Genomic DNA, 23,118 nt, shown 5'->3' with positions numbered 1-23,118 from the left:
CAGGAAGCTGTTAACATCAGTAACAGATTAGGTGAAAAAAATCAGTTTTCCTAAGGTCATTCAAAGTAACTTCAACAATATTTTTAGAAGTAGCTAATTAGATTATTCCTTTGGTATTAAAAAAATAAAATGAAATAATACTTACCCACCAAAAACCTTTACTCTGAAATAATGGCATTAGTACCACTTTGCACATAAGCTGATTTCAAAGAGGTACGTGATAGAAACCAGAAGTGAAACTAGTTTGTGGCTTCCCATGCTAATCGCTAGGCCCTACTCCCTCTCAGAAGCATTTCAAAAGAAAATCTGAACCTGCAGCCTTCAAGCCTTCTGATCTGTGCTGCTCCTTCATGAGAAACAGGTTCCCCAGCTCTTCCTTCCAGCATGCTGTCTCAGGCGGGTGAGCTGGCCAGCAATGACTAAAGCAGTCAGGCTGATCAGCTGAGGATATTTCTACGCTCCTTTTGAACTTTTATTTGTTATTTTACATTCTTATTTAATGCCTATTTATTTCCACTACAGAGTCAGCTTACAGAAAGAAAAAAAAAAAGAAAAAATTAAAACAAGTAGGGTAACGGCCTGTTTACTGCATAAATGTGCTGCCAGGAAATCCCATTGTTGTAGTGGTGAGTAAAAGTCCTACACCCTGACTTATGTCTTACTCACCCTAAATCATGTATGAGCCATGCAGCTTTTCATGATTAATGAAAGTGGGCAAATGTTTTACAACACATCTTAGGAAGTCGTCTCTCTGTGCATGACCACTCCGATTACTAAGTCATGATGGTTTTACACATGTCCTGTAAATCAACTCCTGATGCACAACAGGAAGCCTTTACTGCCAAATCGTTTGGAGTTTATCACGGTATCAACATGATACAAAGCCAGGTGTTAAATTCTCAACGGCAGATATTTTGAAATGGAAAACACAAGAGAGGGGTCAACATCTATTTTTGTTCTACCTTTGCAAATTTGCTGCAATTCATTCACTAATTGGTGAGTTTCACCCGAGCAAAATATTTTAAACTCGTGATGAGAGACATGCAGAATGATGAAATCATTTCCACTGGATTAGGATCAGAAGGGCAGAGCAGAAAAGTATGGGAAAATAAACATAACTAAAAAGGTAAGTAAATCAGACCAAATATCAGGCAGAAAGTAGGTTAGAACAGTATTAATATTGCACTTGCTTAACTTTTGTTATGTTTTATGCGGAGTTAGTACAGTGGCTGGCACCTTCTCAATTTGTATACCCCAAAAAACTGTGATCCTGCCCTAATCGCTTTAAAATTCTGCTTCCCTTTGATTTGCTTATTTTCCAACTTGGTTTACACTGAACATACAAAGGAGCCATCAGAAAGCTACACATCTTACACAAGGGAATTATTCCTTTGCATTTACCAGACAAAACACTCCACATTCCTTTTCTGAATTTTAAGTAAGTTATGCTATCTTTCAGCCAAAGTTCTGCTGCCAGTAAAAACAAAAAAGCAAGGTTTTTGACCTTAAAAACATCACAGGCAAGTGAAGATTCACACAAAATATTCCACTAGAAGGTTTGAGAATAGATAGATGCTCCCTCCTCTCCCAGCTTAGTCCCCAACCACTCTAACTGTCAAAAGGCTATTGTTAAAGCATGGGCTTCCTCCAAGACCACATCCTGTGAATCAGGTCAAAGTGAAACACAGAGCTGCTTTAAATGAACTACAATTTGCTTGCTCTGCATGCAAGTGTAAGAAAAGCTACACAACTCACAAATATTAGTGTACTAGAGAAAAGAAGTCAGTGGGCCTAGAAGTCAGTGCGAATGAACACAGAGCTATAACAACTAGCAGTTCTTTGCAACTGATTTGCCTTCATTAGTTTGTAAATACAAGAATTTCTGCTACAAGGAAGCTAATCAGTGTGTACAAAAGCAGACATAAGTACTAAAAATATGTCATCTCTCTTTAAGAAAGGCCTGCTTTTATTTCATAAATATTTATACTTTCTACATCATGTTTAATAAGTGAAAAGCCTATGAGCAGCGTTACACACAAGACTTTTCATGAGTGTTATACCACTCTACAAAGGGCACGATATTTTTGCATCCCGAATAAATTGTGTCAAAATCTGTGTTCATCGGATAGATCAAAATCGAAGAATGTGGCTCCTGGAGTGAAATTCCGACTCCACCTCGGAGCTGGGCCCAGGCTGATGCTGGCCACTGACATCAGGAGGAAGAAAGAAACAAAACTCTCCTTGTGAAGTAAACAGGGTACATAAATAATAATCTGAATGTTTCTTTCTTAACTGATTCCTTAGAAAAGACAAAGATTGGGCTTGTGGTTATGATATGAGGCTGGAACTCAAGATATGTATGACCTGAGATTCAAAGTCCTGTCACAAACACCTAGCCCAAGTGTGGGAAAATCATCCATTTCCCTTTAAATCTCATCTCTCCCTCTGTACTGTGGTGATAATGTTTTTTCCCTTTCTCCCACACTCTAATACAGCCATACATGCTTCAGAGCTGTGAGAAACTTCTACTGTGTGCATGCACGCTACCTATTGCAATAAGGCCTCAATCTAGTAAAAGTTTCTAGGCTCAAGGTCTGGTTGAAACTGGAAAATAATTCACAGAGAGGACACAAGAATCTATTTTTACTTATGGAATATAACAAGTTTCAGCTGAACTGAATTTCACAATCTGAGTGATACCCCTCACTGTGCTGGGTGCTTTGGGATCCCAGGGAGCAGTCTGAACAGCCTCCATGAAACGTGACAGACTGAAAAACTTGCTGTAGTGTTCCTGAAGGGATTTTGAAGGTTCTTCGAGATTTAAACTGAATTGGATTCACAGGGTTTCCAGGTCCCTTGCATAGAACTTGGTTTCTGTGAGTCCTTCTATTGTCAGGCCTCACAGGATCTTGAGGCTTGAGGGCACTCCAATGCTGACATCCCATATGCCAGGGTAAGGAATGTTTCTGAGCAAGAAACTAGCTTGCTGGTTCCTGATGATACCTATCCCTGCTTCCAGGACACTTAACAGGAACTGTAGTCTTTTCAGAGAAATACCTCTGGAATCACCTTTCCTGTGCAATGCCATATTTTGTAGCAAAGATATCTCCAAACTGAGTTCTTACATCTCGACGGCACTGTGAGGCACAGGGCTACCAGCTCAGGCTCCTGGAGTAGCAGCTTCACCACTACATACCTGCATGCAGCTGAATCAGTGAATTAGAAAAGAGAAAGAGAACTTCAGGAGAACCACCGAGTCCTCTGCACAAGGAAGGGTCAGCATAACCATGCAATGACCTCCAGGTGTCCATCTGCTTGTTTTTTTTTTTAATTCTCTAGTGACAGAGATGGTACACCTTCTGAATGCAATGTGTTCCTCTGTTTAACTACTATTAACTGCTGGAAAGTTTTACTGGGGCCTAACAAAAACCTCCTGGGGTATAGTATAAGCCCATTATTTTTATGTAGAGACAGAGACCACTTATCTCCATTTATGGTCATGGAGAACAGATTACCCTGAGAGGCTGCATTTATTAGCTCTGGTGTTGCACCAAGCAAATGTTGCTGGGTTGTGTCGGGATCTGGAGCTCTGCTGCTTTCACACATTCTGGGAGCTGCATATATACACTCAGGAACACTTCCATTTTCAAGGAAAGAGGACTTTTTAGACTTGTTTGTTCAGGAAATCCCCTGCCAGCTTCCCTAGGCACAGATGCAATACAAAAGAGTAAAAGCAATTGTTTTCTATCGATGCCTTGCGTCAGCTCTCAGTACACATCTAATATGAAATATGCTGAGTTCTAAGTTCTTCTATTAGAGAAATATAGAAAAAGAAGTCTAAAGGTAGGCAGATTTTAAACTTGAGTTAGTAAATACCCTCCTACTCATAATCCCCATTAAAAATTACAAACAAAAAGCATATTTCAACCCACACTCAATACAATTTGCTCATAAATACAAAAGCTTTTAGAGTTATGTACTTGTCTTACTGTTCATTTATCTTAACTATGTGAAAACGTGTTTGCTATAGATGATTAGAAAATAAACATGTAACAGTAAAGTTGCTTCCAAGCTCGTGCAGCACGAGACTCTTAAATCAGTTATAATATAGCATAGACAGATGGTGCTGAATATACAAAGCACATTAAAGATTCTGTTATCTGTTTGATAAAGAAATAATTCAAACCACAAGGCAAGAAGCTGAAAATGCTGACAATCTGAACTCCTGCCAGCTGTCCTGGCTTCACTGGGCCAGTGTGAAGTTTAAACACATGCAGTCCCAGGTGTCAGCAGTGCCGACTGAAATTTCTGGCAGCTAGTTCAGTGCTTTTGAAACAGTGCTAGCTTCCCAGCACTAGCGGTCACTATGGGGAGAAGATGGGCGGCCTCTGGCTGCTTCTGCTGTCCTTTTTGTTGCCTTGGCCATAGCACTGTAAATGAAACACCCGGCACAATGAGCAGCCTCCTTTCTTGCCAACCCACAAGGCAGACATCTCCAATGTGCTAGCACTGGGAAAAGGAAGGGTATGACAAAGTGGGGAAACAAACTCATTTATTTATGTTCCCTAGACTAAGTATGTCAAGAAACTTTGTGAAGTTTGGCCCTGTGAGACCAGACAAAAAGGTATCCAAGAATCTGAAAGGTCAAATAGATGTGGGATTGCAACAGATGCCGCACTTGGGAGTGCTGGGGAATGGTGGGAAAGGGACACACAAAATCTATGGTGTGGAAGGGTTAGTTGAATAAAGACAGAGATATGGAAGTCATTCATGGCACATATCTGGTTTCCAGTGTGCACAGTACTCCCATGGGCATGATCAGGGAGCTCCACCCATGCAAAGAAAGCAAAAATGTTTGTCTTAAGATCTGTCTGGATAGAGGATCCTAGCCATCCTTCAAGTCTGGTGTCTGGCAACAGGCAGGAGTTACCACACCACTGATAATTTGCTGACAGTTGATGGGGCAGAAATGAGGGGTTTCCATGCTCATTCCAATGTCCTGCTGCAAAAGCACTGACTGAATGACACCAACACCAGAAGCCCTCAGATCAGTAATGAGATGTAGAAGAATGAAACAAAATGAAATGAATTTCAAGAGTCCTTTTAATAACAGCAGTATGTGTTTTTTTGCCTAATCACACCAAAGCATTTAGGATTGTTTTGTGGCATTGATGTTAAATTTTATTTTAGATCACTTTAATGATGTTTTCTTGGTACAACTAAGTACTACAGAGCCTAGTCTTTCAGGGCCACATTCCCCACAGCACATCTATTCACCTGTTCTGCTGCTTTACAGACCACTTTCCCAATCTAAATGCTCAGATTCCCATGCTCTAGAGAAGAAACTGCTCGCATGTCTTTCATCAGGTTAACATCATATTCTTTGGCTTTACATCCAGAAGACTTTGCAGTAGATCTATTTTCTGAGTTCCCCTGACATATTCCTGTCTCAAAGTTAGATTGCTTAGTGATGAGCTTGGTGTGGCTGGACCACTTTAAGAGAGTGTCCTTACATCCTCTGGATGCCAGTATTTCTACAGCTCTCTACAAATACCTAAAAGGAAGTTGTGACAAGGTGGGAGCTGGCTTCCTCTTCCATGTAACCCTGTAGGACTAAAGGGAATGGCCTCAAGTTGCACCAGGGGAGGTTCAGGTTGTATATTATGAAAAAATTTCTTCACTGAAAGAGTGGTCAGGCGCTGAAACAGGCTTCCTAGGGGAGTGGATCAGTCGCTATCCCTGGAGATGGACAGTTGGACAGGATGACACCAAAGGTCTTTTCCAACCTTGGTGATTCTATGGTTCTACAATCTCCATGTTACGAGAATCTTAACATAAACCCTAAAAAATGATGTATCTATAACTGTTTTAAGTTTATATACACGTACTGGATCAGTTGTAGAACCTAACACTTTCCATTAAGGTTTAAAAAATGTTGCAGTCATAACATTAAGACTTGATTTGTAGATACAGAGAAAAATTAGTCTCTATTGAAGCCTGTAAAGATGTCTGCCAGTAAGAAGATAAAGCAGACAGCAAAGGACATAGCACAGAGAAACTGAAAACAAGAAAAAAAAAACCACGTATATACGATAATATGAGTACAGGAATGAATTAGCTTGGGAAAGAAGGATAAAGTCTTATCTTTGAAGTCATATAACCAAAACACTACAATTAATATATCAGATCCAACCCATAGAAAACTAAGTTGGCTAGCTTAAATGATGGTGCAGTACTCTTGAAATAAGAAAGTTTGATGATGGAAGGAAACCATGTGGAACTTATGGCACAGCACTACAAGGAGTAGCTCTGGGCAGCCAGGTCAGAAGACTGACATGCTCAGCATGGGTGCCAGCTCCCAGCATCTGCTCAGATTTTTGCCAGAGAAGATTTGTGACAGTGTCCTTGTAGCCACAGCATCAAACATGCGAGGACTGCTGAAAGAAATTATACTCACCTTGAGTGAAATGTTATTGGCATTGACATTATTCTGCAGGTCAGTATAGTACAAAGTTATCAGTTAGTGTCCAAAATTAGTTGTTTTTACAAAGAAACTCTCTCTAAGTTCCTTTGCTTTAGCCATTTCCACAGTATTAATTGCATTGTTTTTTTCATTTTATAACTTTAATAGAATACAACAAGAAGAGTACCACAAGGCAGCCTAATGCAATCTGATAATTTTGGTCTCGTTATTTTAGCAAGTAGTATGAAAGCACAGACAGAGATGTATAAAACAGTACTCTATAAACAGTTAGAAAAATGTTACAGCAAATATTGGTATTTTCAGATGTGGATTTCCATAAAAACAAAGTATGGTCCAACTGAACAGCAAAGCTCCATCTGCTTCAAGGCAAGCCAGCATTTCACCTCACGAATTCAGCAGCTGGATTCTTTTCCTGTGTACATATATAGGAATAAACTTTTGTCTATATGATACTCAGGGAAGAAGAATGTGCTCCGAATGCTTGCGTTCAAATATTTTGCATGACTATTCACATCATAAGTGCTCATGCAGTCAGCTTAAACATTAGCGGGCTTAGCAAGAAAGCAGATGGACTTACATACCAAAGCACAAATTGGGAGAATTCTGAACAAAGGGGCATTTGAATAAATTACACACAGAATAATTTAATGATTAGCAACTTATCTGCCAATAAAGAAGGACCATTGAATATAATCACTCATTTTTTTTCTACTACAGAGTCCTTATTAAAATAATGTCACTTCTACTAAACTTCAGACTGCACCATGTCCACAAAAAGCCTCCAAGACTACATATGCAAAAGCAACAAAATCATGTGAGAAAGGAAAAATGCTTAGGAAACACAGATCTGATGTTTGCAGCTGTATTCCTAGCCAGCCCTGGCAACGCAGTTGTGTGAGAAAGCCAACACAAGTGTCAAAAGTCTCAAACAATCAGGTGCGGTGAGACTGAAGGCCATAGAGGAAACAGCTGGGTGGCAATGACCTACTGCATTGATATATATAACTCAAATTTGTCTTGGGGTCCTTAGCATTTATAGATAGCAAAAGGATGTTTCAGAGAGCCTACATGTGTCAATCTAACTGCCTTCCAGACACAAAGCTGGTGATCCACAGAGCAGAATGTGCAAAATACAGAAGAAAGCAAAGCTAAAGCCTGCAAGCCAGCAGGCAAGGGCTAACCTGATGACTAATTCATAAGTTCCACCATCTTCTGGAGGTAGATATCCATCATCTTACCCTCAAAAAACAGTGCTGTTTTATACCCAGTGATAAAACATAAGCATACAAGCAGTAAACTATAGAAAAAGATTTTACTCTCATGTAGAAACTCTGACTAGGTATTTACAACAGTTTGACTTAAAGACCTTTTATCTGATCACTGTTATAATGGAAACATTCCTACTGTACAACATTGTATACTATAGAACCATGTAGGAATGTCCTTGCTAACAAAAAAATCAGCCAGAGGTCTATGGGCTCTTACAAATAGTTAAGTTTTAGAACACAGTGATATGGAATCTGCATCCACACAGCAAACCTGAAGTGACCCTCATCCTAAGAACTCATTCAAATTTGTGCTTGAACTACTTAAATATTCTAGACACACTCCTAAGGAGACCAGGCAATGGGAAACATGGAGGCATGAATCCTTGGCACTGATGAATGAAAATATCATTCAGTTCATATTTTCAAGTTTATTAGTGACAAAAGCCTAAAACCAACTTCTTCATCATAACCATTCACTCTGTTATGCAATGTGTGTTGCCAAAATGCTTCACAAAATTCACTTGATAAGTGAATAAAAGAGCAATCTTCAGAAAGGTGTACTTGGGATAAAACTGAACAAGGGCATCCACCAAGCTTTGCTGGAAATGTCAAGACTTTATAAAAGGGAATACAAAAAAGCTGCAGAAGTTAGCCAACCCATCTATAAATCTAGGTGGGCAGAGGAGGTTTTCAGACCAGCATGTGCATAAACCATCCTTAAGGACCATATTCTAAATGTGCTCAGCTGCCTCCATTCAGAAGAGAGAGATGGATCTAATAGCTAGCAGGACTTTTATCAAATAACAGCCTCTAAGTGTAAAAGCATAGTCAAACCAAAGAAACCCGAAATTCTCAAACTCAGATTTGAGAATCATTTGGGTCCATGTAGTCTGTTACTTACTTTACTCATTAGTACTTCAGTAGTACTCAGGACCAGATGTCTTGGAAGTAAATGTGGATCACCAGAGTAACTGATTCCCATTAAGTCTCACGCTAATCACTAATAGATCCTAAGCTGTTTAAATACTGAAACAAGATGTTCTGTCTTTCTTTGCAATTTTTCCAAAGAATCAGGAAATACAATTCTCAGCAGGCAATGCCATCTGTATTCTTTTTTTTTCCCTGAACATAGTACTTGAAAATCTAAAATATTTTTCATGCAATATCCACTAAAGAACAGCATCAAAGAGTAAACAGAAGGAATATTTTCTATTAAAGATAAATGAGTAAGCAGGAATTAAATTGTGCTGAAAAGTTTTACTCTTATTTTCATGTTGCACTCATGACATAGAAAAGGGTTGTTTATCATTTCTGGAAATCAAGAAATGAACAGTCTAGTCTCTGTCTATTGGACATCTTTGAGATCACCAAAACATCATTTGAAAGGCAGAGAAAGGTGACATAGAGCACTCCAAGAGAAAAATTAAGTGACATGACCAAAATCCCGTGGGAAATATGTGGCAGGGATTAAAAAGGAAACCAAATGTTCAGAATCCCAACCCTGCACTTTACCACAAAACCAACTTTCTTCATTAATACTAAATAAATGCAGTAACTAAAAACAAGGGAAAACCGTGTACATACATGACAACTATCTTGCTACTGTAACAGCTCTGATTACACTCAAGCGTCCTTAAATTACATATGAATCAATTACAAATACATGTTTAATCACAGTTTGGTCATCAGTTCCACAAACCAAAAGTACTGGGAAAGCAAGAGAGGTTTTCTAAATTATCAAGCAAGAATCCAAAAGTACTCCTTTGCAAAAGAAAAAAAACTCTATGAGCAGTCTAAAAATGCTATGGAATCTTAAATAAGAAAAACTTTTTCTTTAATTTAATCACAATGAATCAGAGCCAGATGAAGGCTAGGAAGGAGTTGCATGCAGAAGAGAAAAAACACAGGTACTTTTCACTGGGGAGCTGCTTTTCAGGTTCTGCAGCAAGAATAGCTAGATCTCTTGAAAAGTGAAAAGAAAACCAATTAGTTGTTTTAAAGGAGTCTCCCTGTGGGAATAAGTGTGGGTGTGAGATCTCTTTATAAACTTCATAATATAATGTGAAGCAGCCAAGATTTCTGTGTTGTTTTTTTTTTAAGTGCAGTCATGTCATTGCTCTGTTTATGGGGTGCTGGGATGATTTTTTTCCACTTGTGCTTCTGCTGATCCTTATCAGATTGTTCTGTGAAATTTATTCTGTCATTAGCTTAACATTAATATTTCAAAAACAGAATATTTATTCAAATGACAACATTGAGCAAACAAAATTTACAAGGCTGCTATGTAAGTTCACTGCTGACAGCAAAAGTCTATCTGTTACCCAATCACACCCAAGCAGTGCACGCAGCCAGTTTCTATCAGATTTTGTCCAAGCAAATTAACATTTTCTGAGAATTCAGATGTGGAGGTAAAGTTTCCAACTAACCTTGCTATCTTCCAGCTCCTGGGTTTTCCCTTGAAGCGCTCTCCTCTCTCCAAAATCACAGGTTGACTTTAAGGTGAGCTGACAAGACAGCATCGAGCTCTCTGCCCCCGTAAGCTCCAAGGACTTTGGTGAGTAGTGCTGCGTGCCGGTGGGGCCAAGGTTTGGTATCGGGAGGGCAGTATGAACAGGCTTTGACCCTACGGCTGGCTGTCTTAGCTTGGAGGCAACCCCAAGCACAGGCATGGCTTCTCTAAAAGTATCTTCTTTCTGCCAAAGAAAATGCTCCTGACCTCAGTCTGGTAGACTCCAGATTCAGCAATTCCAGAACAAATACTTTAAACAAAAGTAGCAGTCATCTTTTCAAAAAGTCCTTAAAACAATAATATTACGAGTTTCACAAGGAAGCAAAACTTCTCCTTCATCTCTGCCTTCTCCCTCACAGACACTCACACGCGCTGCTCAGTGAGTCAGTGGCTCTGTAAGACTAAACACTCCTTTGGGGCGTGAACTTTTCTTGAAGGTAACTGCCACAAAGCTGCCTGTCTGGGATTAAAGAACTCGTAAATTTGCTTTCTCTTCTTCCTACAGCATTCCAGGTCTGCACGTTAAGCGAATGAAGGACGGGAGAGAAGGAGGCAGAGAGGAGATGAAATCTCCCTGTACTCCAACTGTCAAAACAGCTCTGAGACCACAACACTGGAAGCAGAGACCTCTTCCTGACTGCATAAATAACCAGCCCACAGCTTAAAAAAAAAGCAAGCCTCGTTTTTTTTTTCTGATGAAAAAAAAAAAAAAAAAAAAAAAGACCTGAGCGGTGGCCAAAGCAAACAGCTGTTGGAAGAGTTTTTATCCCGGAAATAATCTCAGCAATGAAGCTGTTTGTCTGATTCCTGGCTATTTTTCACTGCTGACAACCATGAGCTAGGGTGTTTCATTCCCTGTTCCTCCCGTGAAATCAGGTTAAAATCGTGCAAGAGCGTGGCTAGGAACAGACGCTGAATCACAGCGTGGGTAACGTCTGCCTGTGCTATGAAAAATCCATACAAAAACACAGAGCAGGATATAGGAAAATCACGAGCATTGTTAGGAGATTTAGTCAATACAGCATTTCAGGGCACTTTTTTTCTTTCTTTCTTGGTGGTGGTACTAACGTCATCTATTCAGTTTTAACACTTCCCTTTCTAAAAACATTTAAAGCTCCATGAAGTGCACGTCCAATGCATCATTTCTGCTTGTTGTTCATAGACATACTCTTGCTGGCAACCTTAAATCCTTCTACAGGGAAACACACGGCAGATAGGCAGACAGAGCGAGGCATAAAATTAATCACAATGGATGGTACAAATTGCTGAGCAGCATAAATGCTGGCTTAAAAGGACAACTGTAAATTCCTTTGAGTACCTACAGCAGGGAAACACATTGTAAACTGTGATGTAAGGGAAAAAAACCTGTACAAAAATGACACACCATCAGGCTCCTATGGGATTTTATCAACCACACTATGGGCAAAAATATTCCATGCTTTTACTGTTATCTCTTCCAAAATAAAACACAGACACCTGAATGCTATTCTGCCACTAATACTCTGCATGGTGTTAATGTGCTCTACCTGAATAGCAGACACTGCTCACACTAAGATGTAAGCTCAAGGGAAAATAAGAGTCTTGAGGATCCAAGTCAAGGATGGCAAGATTACAAAAAGCATTTAAAAGAAAACAGTGTAGATAAGAAGCAGACTAGAAGGAAACTTCTAGGCCACCTTTTGGAAATATTTTGCATTATAAAACTACATTTCCTCACACAGTATTTTCCTTGACCTTTCATTTAAAAGATCATGATGATATATTAGTTATGAATTCAGCATTCTATATTGACTATCCATTCATGCTTCAAGTTTAAAGGAGTAAATCTGACCTTGTTTAATAATCTCCTCAGTTTTGCAGTGTGTATACAGAGAATCAGCAAAACCTATTTCAGCATCCTCTGCTTAGTAATGAGCTTTACACAAGACTGCACAGAGGTACCTTCAACCCATTTTGGACAAGTTCAGCACACTGGATCCAACAGTCTTCTCAATAGACAGAATATTCTCGTCCAAGTAGTGTTTCAGGTCTCGTGCAGAGCAAAAGGGAAAAAAGCTCCTTGTGCGGTCTGCATTTGTTCTCCAGCACCATAAAGCACTGTAGCTTGTTTAAGTTTCTTAGACACAACTGTTAACACTTTAGAAAGGGCACATATGCAAAGGCTGAAGTGGACCACAGGAAAAGAGGGATTTATCTGATGCAAGGTTTGAGGAGATGAAAAATCCTCATGAGGACTGCTGACCAATGATCAAGACAAAGAATAAACTTGAGTCATGAGACAGATACTTTCTTAAATAGAACTTTGCCAAAAAAATGTAATTGAATCTTATTACTTCTCAGGGTTATAATTTTACAAAGTAATATATTATGGCAATCTTGCTGCTCTTCTTCTGAATATGAATGATGAGGTCATGATACCCACAGTCTCCTTTGCAACCCATTTTCCCAGCACAGAAACCCTAGAAGTAATAAGCAAGCTAGCTTACCAGGAGAGAGTCATCTGCAATGCTAACCAAAAGGGTTTGGAAACAATGATGTGAAGCTGGTGTTACTCTTTCAAGAAAATTATTACTCTTTCAAAATAATCATCAATTATAGTATGATTACCAGGTCACTGCCATCAGCTTTCGAATCCCATTTTTCTAGATCTCTGGCAATAATATAAACCTGAATTGCTTCTGATCTGCAAAGATATGAAGGAGAATCTACAAAATTATTTGCAGGAATCATTCCTGATTTCTGCGAGGTAATGGAGGAAAACAGTAACAATATTCCATAGGTAAGAATGTGTTCACAGGCCTGGTTACAAGCCTAGTCTTCCTTTTTTTTTTGTTCTCTCTCATTCTAATTCTCAGCAAAATATAAGAAACAAACATCTGTTGTCCTTAGAGATCACTCACCCACGTTTTTCACTAGAAAGGATTTGCATACTGCATGATTACTGTGGATTTTATAAAGAATATCAGGGGAAAAGAATATTTAACAGCTAAGTTTCATCCGTGTTTTCCATGCAAACCATAAAGCAGAGCATAAAGCATCTGTAGACAAAGTGCCCCACGTGGCACCACGTGCAGGTAATGTCAATGGAGCTGGATAGACGAGGGACAGCATCTCAGGTAGAAGATGTCTGCCCTGCTCTGAGAAGTGCCCTTGAGGTAATGTAAAGGGATGAACAGGGTCTGTCTCTTGGAAAAGTGTGGACACAGGAGCTGCAAAGACCACCGTTAGGAATTATGATGCCAGTGTGAATTTAGTGGGATTGTTCATGGTAGGTCTGAGGTGGGGAGCTAGGAGACCAGCAAGCCAGGCTGCTATGGAGAATCCAAAAACAGAAGGAAGATGGTTTAGCTATCTGTGAATGGTGCCAGAAGGGAAAGAAGGCCTACCTACGAGAAACCAGGGGTAAAAATGTTCCTAGAAGTGGCTATGAGCCAGGACTACGTGAAATAAAAACCAGCACCAGATTACTAAACTGACTGGCATGAAAGACAGTAATATTGCTGGCAGGATAAAGAAAGTATAGAGTAGAAAGATATGGTAGATATAAACAAGGAAAAAATATCTTGGTTGTGTGAAGCAGATAGACACATAGCCAGATAGGGTTGACAAATAAGGGAGGCTGAACACACAGAGGACTTGTGGGGTTACCATTTACCTGCTTAGATATTTATCAGCTTAGACACCCTCATGCCAGGCAGGTAGAAGACTCCGTCTAGTCTCAGGATGCAGGATAGGCAGAGATTATGACTGAAACCCAGACACAAGTGAAATTAAGTTTTGCAGGAAAGTTTAGAAAGTTATGAGGAAGCTAGAAGACATCTGAGCTTTGGAAGTAAAGTGAGAGCAAGATTTCAAGTGGTATGTTAAGCAAGAAGATAAAAATTAGGAGCGACCTAAATATGAGAAAACAGAACAAAGGTCATGATGCAAACCTTCAAGTTTTGTCAACAACAGTGGCAGTTCCAGTGAAATATTGAAGGCAGAACTACTTCTTTCTCCAATTAAGATAAAAAATGATGACAATATGGCCATGAAGTACAACTTTGGAAGTATCAAGCAATCAAATGTTTTAACAGTAATTATGAGTTAAATAAATGACCTGTACCTCAGAGGAAGACAGTATGTGTGCATTCCTACATCCCTTTAGTATTTATCTCATACAACACCTGAAATCCAAGTAACCTCATAAAAGAAGTTATCTGTTAGTTGTACTATTGAGGTGAATTTTTGTTCTAAAGACTTACTATGAATAATTATTTACAGTACAACACCTCAACATGAATTTTCTTTCCCTCATCGTATCTGATATTAGAGTCCCATGAAGGCTGCTCCCCTCTTTAACCCCAGCCCTCAGACAAACTGCTTGCATGAACTGAACAGACAGCTGGCAATGTCTCCTAGACCACAGGAAATATCAAGAGAGGGGACACCTGCCTCAAAAGTGGAGCCAAGAGATTTGTTTGCTCCTTCTGGTCTATGATCTTCAACAAGGAAGCTGTTGCATGTGTCCTGGGTCAAACAGGAAATGTCAGGGGTCCAGAGACTGCTGAGGTCTGTTCTGAGCCATTTCCCTACTTCATCCCACCAGTTTAACAGCTGTGTCTATAGCTTACATGAGCCTGGCTAACTTCTGAAAGAGTTTGAATGTGCTGATACAATCACTCTATTTTGTGAGTACTGATTTCAGGTTGAGAAGACAGTTTTCCCCCAGTTAGAAACAGCTGGGGACAGAACTCTTGAAGACAATTACAGTACCTTTGAGAAACAAACCAATTATATTAAAATATTATATATAAATATAAATATGTATTTATATAAATATTTTGATTTATTTAATAAATGAGGTAAGTCAGGTTTAAAAAATGTTAATACAATAATGCTGACCTAAAGTAAGAAACATGCCATATTTGGTGTAATAAGGTATTTTCAATCTATCAGATAATGATGAGACAGATTATCCAGCCCTTACTCATGTTCAGAGCATAATCCTACCTACACTGCACTGCTTTTTACAAGGGTTAGGCGATTCTATTAGTCTCAAAGACAGGTAACAAGTATTTAATCCTATCTGCAAGTGTGTAATGCTACTGAATAAACTGCTATTGTTTTTCTTAACAGTTTGGAATTCCAAGAGATATATAATCCAAAGCCCAGTTATAGTTGCTGAAAAAGGTGCATCCGGCTTCCTAAAGGAAATCCTTCTGCTTTGGCTGAATGTTTGGGGAAGTTTTTCAAAGAGGACAACTTTTAAATAAGGATATCTATTTATCCTCTGAGTAATTTGGCCCTTCAAAGATCAACCAGGAGTTAATCGTAAGTGACCAGATCTTTTGTAATTCTTTTGTAATGTTGTAGTTCTTCTGCCTTACATTTGCAGCATCTTCCATCAGGTGGCTTTGGACATTTACACACACACATTATATGTCCTTGTAAAGCATGTAAAGTACATTAAAATCTTGTGAAGTGGATGCATGAAGTGAGATGACTTTCTGAGGACTACACGGGAAGTCAATACCCTCTTTGTCAAGTAGAGATTTTTTTTGTCTTATGCATATGTGTGGGTTGGAAATGATAATTATTTCTCTGTTGCTATGCACTGTATTTAATCACAGAGTGTTTGGCTCAAAGGAATCAAGCTTAAATACTGTTGGATTGGGAAATGTAAATAAAAGTGTTGTAAGAATAAGAAAGGGCTAATACGCTATGTAAGTATTTACATACTGACCTACTGACTATACCATATGGCCAGCTGGTAAAGCTTAATGAAAACATCAGCCTTTTTCTTTGGGAGGTGGAAGAGGGTAAAATAAAATAAAATAAAATAAAATAAAATAAAATAAAATAAAATAAAATAAAATAAAGGCAATCTATTTGTTGATTTGTTTCTTTCTAAGTAAATGAAGCAAATAACAAAAGCTGCTTACTCCCAAAACTGTTGTTAAATATAGCTAATAAGGTAACCTTCCAGTAACATCACCCTGCATAAGCAAGTCTAACAGATTACATTCATTGTAAGAATCAAAGTATTAGGTCTTCATTTCTCTCTTCCATGTATCCTCAGTTTGCCATTTACAAACTCCAGGCAGCAATGTCCACAGCAGGCACGTTGACTTCTCTAGCATCCCTCTGGCAGGTATCTTTTGCCTCTTTCAATGCTGCTGATTTTTCCCGCAGAGTTTTCTGTCTCTGAAGGGATTTCTGACTTTGTATCATCTTTGGTGCACTGTGGTGAGTTATTGATTCTAACTTGCATGCCTGGTATCTTTGTCTTAGAACATTACAGGTTCATAACTTCACTGTCATATTTCCAAAGTAGTGTTTTTCTCAATTCTAAGGGTATTTAGGAGTGTTCCAGCTCAGTCTAGAGTTACTGGAGAAATGTTTAAGGTAAACAACACAAAAGCAGACATTTCTAGAACTTAGGATTAAGTTTGTGGGTTAATCAAAGCCGTTTTGATTTGATACTCAATGTGAACTCTTCAGAATTTTCATTCAAAATTTCTTTACAACATAAGCTTACTGTGAAATTTTCAAACAAACTATAAAAAAAAAACAACTCATTGAGGTAAAGCAATTAAGACTGAACAGGAATTTGCTAATTATCTAATATCAGGGAGCTGGCAAGAGTGAAAATACGCTTTTACCTGCTGGAAAGGGAAACTTGCCTCATACAAGCACAATTCTGATAGAGGGCTTTGAAATCATGCAACATAGCTATGCTGGCATTCAGTCCAGGATTTAAGCAAGAAACTGTTCCATAAGGTTCTCATTGGTCTATTAAAAAAAAAAAAAAAAAAACCTTAAAAAAACCTTAGAAACATCTGCTACAGTCATGAGCAGATTCTTGGCCAAGTGCGGCAACAACAGTGACTGGCTTTGAAGTCAATCAGCTTCGCTATCACCAGCAGACACCCCTGCAGTCAATGGAAATTACTGCAGAGAGAGCTTGGGGGATAGGAAGAGAAGTTTCTTTGCTAGAAGTGGATGTAGATAGCAGTAAAAAAAAAAAAAAAAAAAAGAGGATTTTTTTTTTTTTTAATAATCATGAAAATGGTTGGGAGTGAAAGGCTAGGAAGACGTGTTTCCAGAAAACAGAAGACTATGTTAATACTTAAAGAATATTTCTTGAAAACAAAGATGGATAGATTTTCAGGTACTGGCTTTGATATTTGACCTCAAACAAGTGTGAGCTGCTCTGCAGCTGGAGAAACACTTCTGACTCACAATCTGCTGTCTACTTCCTTCTTGCTTTGAGACTAGTAATTTAATGTTGGCTTGTATCACCCACAATTTACAATATCTACTGTGCTACTTATACCATCTCTCCTCATCTGCCTCCTCATATCTTGACCTAAGGTGCAACCATTGCATAATACTGTCTGTTAGTTCTCACTGCTTATCAGCATGGATGAATGATCCAAGACATGTTTTTGATTTCCTGCTACTACTTTTTGCTCTTTTTGCAGATAACCATGGTATTTTTTTAATCAAGTAAGCCTCCTTACACTACCACATTATTTTAATTTGGTTTAACTACATACATACTTCATATTTACCTTCATTTTGGCTGGCATTTTACAGGCAGCAGTGCTTAGTATGGATGAACACTGGAATTCTTAGTGAAGACCCACAAGATCATCATAACATCACCCTCCCTGCCACACTTCCCACTGAAATTTGGTGTTTACTTTACTCTGACGCTGGATGGATATCCTAGGAAAATCGTTACTCCCCACGTGCTTCTGTCTCCATACACTTTCTCTGCGTGTCTTCTACTGCAAGTAGTCAGAAGCAGTATACTGAGTGACTGATCTTTGCTATTACCTAACACGATTTTAGATCTGAAATTCTTAGGTGAAGACCAAATATCATAAAGTATTTTGAAGTCGCACTAGGACTTTCTTTTTTTTTTTTTGTAAGCAGACATGATCTCTGCCAATGTCATTGGATTATAGGCCTACTCTGATCAACTAGTTATGATAATACTACACAGAGTCCACATTTTTTAGCACCATTTCTTCACCAAGGTTCATCACCATACTCACTGTTGCTTCCTACCTCTTAGCTTGTGCGTTGCTAGCTTGGAGCTCTTGCAGAGAGGTCACTCATCTCTACCTGCACTATATTAATATGAAAGAAAAACCTTGACCACATACATTTTGGCTATATGAGGGTGCTCTTCTTTTTCAAATAAATACAGGTCCGATGCATACACTAAAAATCACAGCTGTCTGCTTTTATCTCCTGTTGGCCATATGTGAACATTTCCTACATTTGGCCTTGAAAGCTTGTGCTTTACTCTATTCTGCTGTGATCAGAGCGTGCTCCAGGCTAAATGCTGAAATGAATCCTGCATGTCTCTAGACCAAACCTTCCAGTTTTGTGGTCAATAGGTGTCAAGGATGAACTGCTGTTTCTTGTTATCAAAAACCTCCCACCCATACCACACCATATACCTTCTGCCATCTTAACAGAAATCTGATTGTACAGTATAATAGCAGCTTTTCAGGTCAGCAAACTATTTTCTCAACTCTGCTCTGTATTTGGATACATAATTTTATCTTCTGTGTCTATCTTTGTGTACATATGAGAACATATGTTTAACATGTCTGACAGCCATTAATGCCCTTTGAGCAATTCACCTGGGTTGTTTTATCTTTCACAAAAAGAAAGAAATACCCAATAGCACACAGCTGTCAAAAGTAACTTCAAATCCTGCAGATGTTAGATGCTTCCTTCCTGCTTCTCAGCATACTGAGGAGAAATATTACTTTACAGATGTGGCATGTAAAAACTAGGAGGCTATCATTATTTATTATATTGGACTTACCTTCAAGTAAGCAAGAAAAGTACTGGATGAGAGATAAATGATAAAACTCCTCTCCCAGCTTTCATCCATCAGTAGAGCTTTTAGAACTGACATATGTAACAAGCATATGGCAGCCATAAAAGCAACATCAGCATTCACAAATTAAAAAAATAAAATAGAAAGCCAAAATAATTTTATTCCACCTACAATAAGCCTAGGATGAGCTAGGAACAAAGCAGAGTTTTATCAGAGCCAGAAGGGATACTAAACTGGTTACTTAACTGGAGCAGCCAGTTAACAGATACTAGCTAAAAACCAGCAAACACTAAGTTAACAGCCCCCAGTGAACATGTCAGCAGTACCACACATACCCTCTACGGTGACAAAGTCAGAGGCCATTACCTACAGAAAATGTCTTCATTACAAATTCTTTTAGCATCACAGCCAACAATAACTTTGTTGACAGACACAGAAAGGTTTTCAGCAGGTACAAAACTGCGCAATTCCAGGTAGTTTGTTCACACAAATGTAAGACACACCAGTAAAGCCTCGCTCTACATTTACAAAAGGTATAACGAGATGCCATACATTATTCACTTATTGTTTCCTTTTACTCTCTTTGAAAGTCTTATTTTTCATTCCATTCCCTTCCCTGCACCCAGTGAGAGAATCTTCTTCAGAATAAGAACAAGATGTGTAGGCAGTATTTATTTTCTTTTCAGAAACCACCATAGCACAGCATAGTATAAACCACCTGAGCACTGCTGGGATCTCTCACTAGTAGAGTATTCAAAAGTGGAACCCGACAACTTGTCAAAAGATTCCGTTTTCTGAAACCTGCTTTAATTTGGGAAAGACCACTTTCCAGATCATTGTGGGACCATAATATGGGATTTTGATTCTGTCTTTTTCCTCTTGTTTTTCTATGATTGTTCCCCGATCACTCACCCTTTGCAAGTCTCTGTTTATTCTCTCGGGCTACAAGCCAGCAACTTTTCATTTTATTTCCCATCTTCCTTTTGGTCTTCTGTGGAGCCTCATGACTCTGCTATGAGAACCTCCCCCTGCCTTAGGTAATAAAGCTGAATCAGTCCAATACCTGGTGCTGTGGGACGTTACTGAATAGGACTGCATGCTTGCCTCAGTGTCTTAGCTAAAGACAAAGAGAGATACATAATGCACAGTCTGGTATTTGACCTGAAAAAGGTTTCTTTCTATGATTAGAATTTGAGTTCCAGGCAAGTTAACTTCTGGCCAAATTGATTTTCCCACCCTTACAGAAGTGAACTCTGTTCCTTGTTATACGAGTGTAAATCTGCAGCAAAATCTTTGAACTTCCAATGAGTAATTCTAGATTTATGCCTGAGTAATTGAGAGCAGAATGTAGCCTCTTGGTTGCTCATAAATATTACACGGTTTAAGATTTCTATCCTCCAACACACTTGTGAACATTCCAGTTCTTTGCCCCAACCTTCTTTTTTCCTTCAGGCTCTTCTACAATTTGACATCATAAATATTTGGAATTTTCAACACAACACTTCTTTGGAAATATCCTACTTCCAAGTTAACGGACAGTGTAATTCCTGAGAATGTAAATATGAAGAGATGCTTTTTATTTCCCCCCCATTGAAAATATTTAAAAACAGTACGGAAGAACTTTTCAGCACTGACACGGGCAGCAAGGATGACTGCCCAGCTCTTTTTCAAGACTGAGGAACATTTTATTAGTACCATCTTATTAATTCATTTCTAGACTGCTGCAAGTTTGATTAGCAGACAGCTCAGAAGTTCTCTAATAAGTACCTTTAAAATGTTGCACAACTATTTTGTAACCATTCAACTTGTTATAAATACAAATCATTTCAATAAAAAGTAATCTTTACTTTCTGAGTAAACTTTATTCCTGGTATCCGTATAATTAATTCCAGTGAGTTTTGCTCTAGCAAAAAAATGATTGTTTTGGTTGTTTTTATATTACATATCAACAACTCATTTGATTTAACAAAATACAAATCCCTCTTACAACTCCTGTTTAAAAATTTATCCGCATAGGCTTTCCTTTGAACCAATTTCGTTGATACACACCAAATAGCCATCCTTTGTTTGCCGTCCAGAGAAGCCAGCAGGGTCACAGAGATATTCCAGAGCACACTAGAGGCTTCAACCCATCCTGTCTGTCCACAAAACACAACAGTACCTGAAGCTCAGAAAGATCTACACTGTCCAACTGGGACTAGAGTATTGCTGTTCTTTGATCTGGGATTTCAAGAATGCCACACTTCCCCCCCTTTGATGAAAGACAGTTGGTTTCAATTAAATAAAAATAAAAACATTCAACAGGAGACTTACCCAACAGGAAACAGAGTTGAAGTGAGTCAGACCTTAGCATCATACCTTTTGGATCTTACCCTGAGCTGGCTGTGAATATCCCCAGTCATTTCAGACTTCAGCTTAGGCCACCTTTAGTTCTCACTAATTATATTTGGATTTACACAGTACAAGTGCAAGCAAAATCTTACAGACTTTAACTATTCCTTAAAAAGACTCTGAGCAAAACTGTTGAAAGGACAGAGTTTTAAAGGTCTCTGAGTACCTTAATTCTCATTGATTTCAATGAAAGGAAGGGGAAAAAATCCATCCCTAATTGCAGAGGTCTCAGAGAACCCAAGAACCAAGCCCAATTTCCACAAAAATCTTTCCACAGACAGAAATATTTCCATACCCTTCGATGGCCACATGTGCTCAATAGTTCTCACTGAAGTATTCTGAGGCTGGGATTATATTATTCATTTATTTAAATCAGTTCAAAGAAAATGTAAAAATTAGTGGGGATGGTAGAAACTTTAGGACCATTATGAGATTTGCTTAAATTGGCAGGCCAAACTACTCAGCTTCACTTCTCTGAACTCTTTGAAACAAATCCGGCTTATGCAGAAGCTCTTATGAACTGATTAAAAAAAATTATCAAGGCTGGTTTTAAAAATGTATTTATTCAAATTCTCCTATTCTGCTGGCAGCCAAGTTGAAGTCAAAACTCATCTGTGAATGGAATAAAATCATTTGAAGGGCAGCGGGTTATGTAAAGGCTGAGACTTCTTGCCCAGAACTAAACAGTGAATGCTATATTGAAAGTTATATTCCAAGGAATCAGAAAAGAATTCAGAACCTGAAAGGCTCAGATACTTTCAAAAATATTTTGAATTGAAATAAACATGTTGGTTTTCCCCTTTCCTTAATTTCCCAGGACACAGCCATTGATTTTTTGCCATGAAACTCATCATATGAGCAAAATTTCTATGGCCAAAAGTCATAGTTTACAGCTCCCATCCATGCCCCAGAGTTTTCACCTTAAGGGTAGGAGCCCCGGAGTCTTTGTGAAATCTACTGGAAACCTTTTTATAGCTGTTGATTTTTGATAGTTCAGACTGTGGCATAATAGCAATGGAAAACAGCAGCAAATCTAGATACTCTTTCTTTCGATGCGTTTTTGCAGTATGTAAGAGTCATAGCCACAGACAAAGACCCCAAGTACTGCAAAAAGAATGTATTTTGACCTCACCTGGGAATGAAAAGTGAGAGAGTTCATCTCGATTTTGCTGGTGATTCCTCACCATCAACTGCTATGACAGCCTGTTAGAAGAGATCTCAGCTACTAAGCAGAAGACACCACGGGGATCTCGCAAAGAAAATGGCTGTGAAACATTATAACCTCAGAGTCAGCTGAATGAACAAAATCAGGCACTTTCAAACAACAGATGACAGTTACGAAGATTTTGATATAAGAATGAAGATGGAACAGAGTCAATACTCAGTAAAAGTATCTACTCGTAGGAAAATAAAGGTGGTAGATTATTTGTCTATCCAATCATCTATCTGTGCCAAAAATGGTATAAGAATATGGCTAATGTCTAAAATATTCAGGGAAAGGATTACATAGTAGTTATTATTTTCATGATCATTTTATTCCTATAGTTATGTACAGAAAGAGCAAACAGTACTACTGTATTCTTATGCTTAGAGTAAGGGACATTTATGAGTCATGATTTGG

At 38.6% G+C, this 23,118-nt stretch overlaps 1 protein-coding gene across 18 annotated transcripts in view; it reads right to left on the bottom strand.

Annotated features, from left to right (window-relative positions):
- NAV3 (neuron navigator 3) overlaps nt 1–23,118 on the bottom strand; it is a 527,932-nt gene that overhangs the window by 245,308 nt on the left and 259,506 nt on the right. For 14 of the 18 annotated variants that reach the window (XM_015281843.3, XM_015281853.3, XM_015281862.3 and 11 more), the window contains exon 1: nt 10,179–10,868. The exons of 2 other annotated variants lie outside the window; for them this stretch is intronic. In XM_015281843.3, the coding sequence (XP_015137329.1) occupies nt 10,179–10,421 (243 nt within the window). In that variant the 5' untranslated portion in view covers nt 10,422–10,868. Of the gene's footprint in view, nt 1–145; nt 208–10,178; nt 10,869–23,118 lie in introns of those variants that run through there. 2 more of the 18 variants (NM_001159347.3, XM_040695862.2) reach the window with 2 other exon arrangements.

This window comes from Gallus gallus, chromosome 1 (genome assembly GCF_016699485.2).
Source record: "Gallus gallus isolate bGalGal1 chromosome 1, bGalGal1.mat.broiler.GRCg7b, whole genome shotgun sequence".
In the NCBI taxonomy this organism is placed as follows: Eukaryota; Metazoa; Chordata; class Aves; order Galliformes; family Phasianidae; genus Gallus; species Gallus gallus.
The sequence above is the reverse complement of the archived record's forward strand: the minus strand, read 5'-3'. Positions and strand labels throughout refer to the sequence as shown.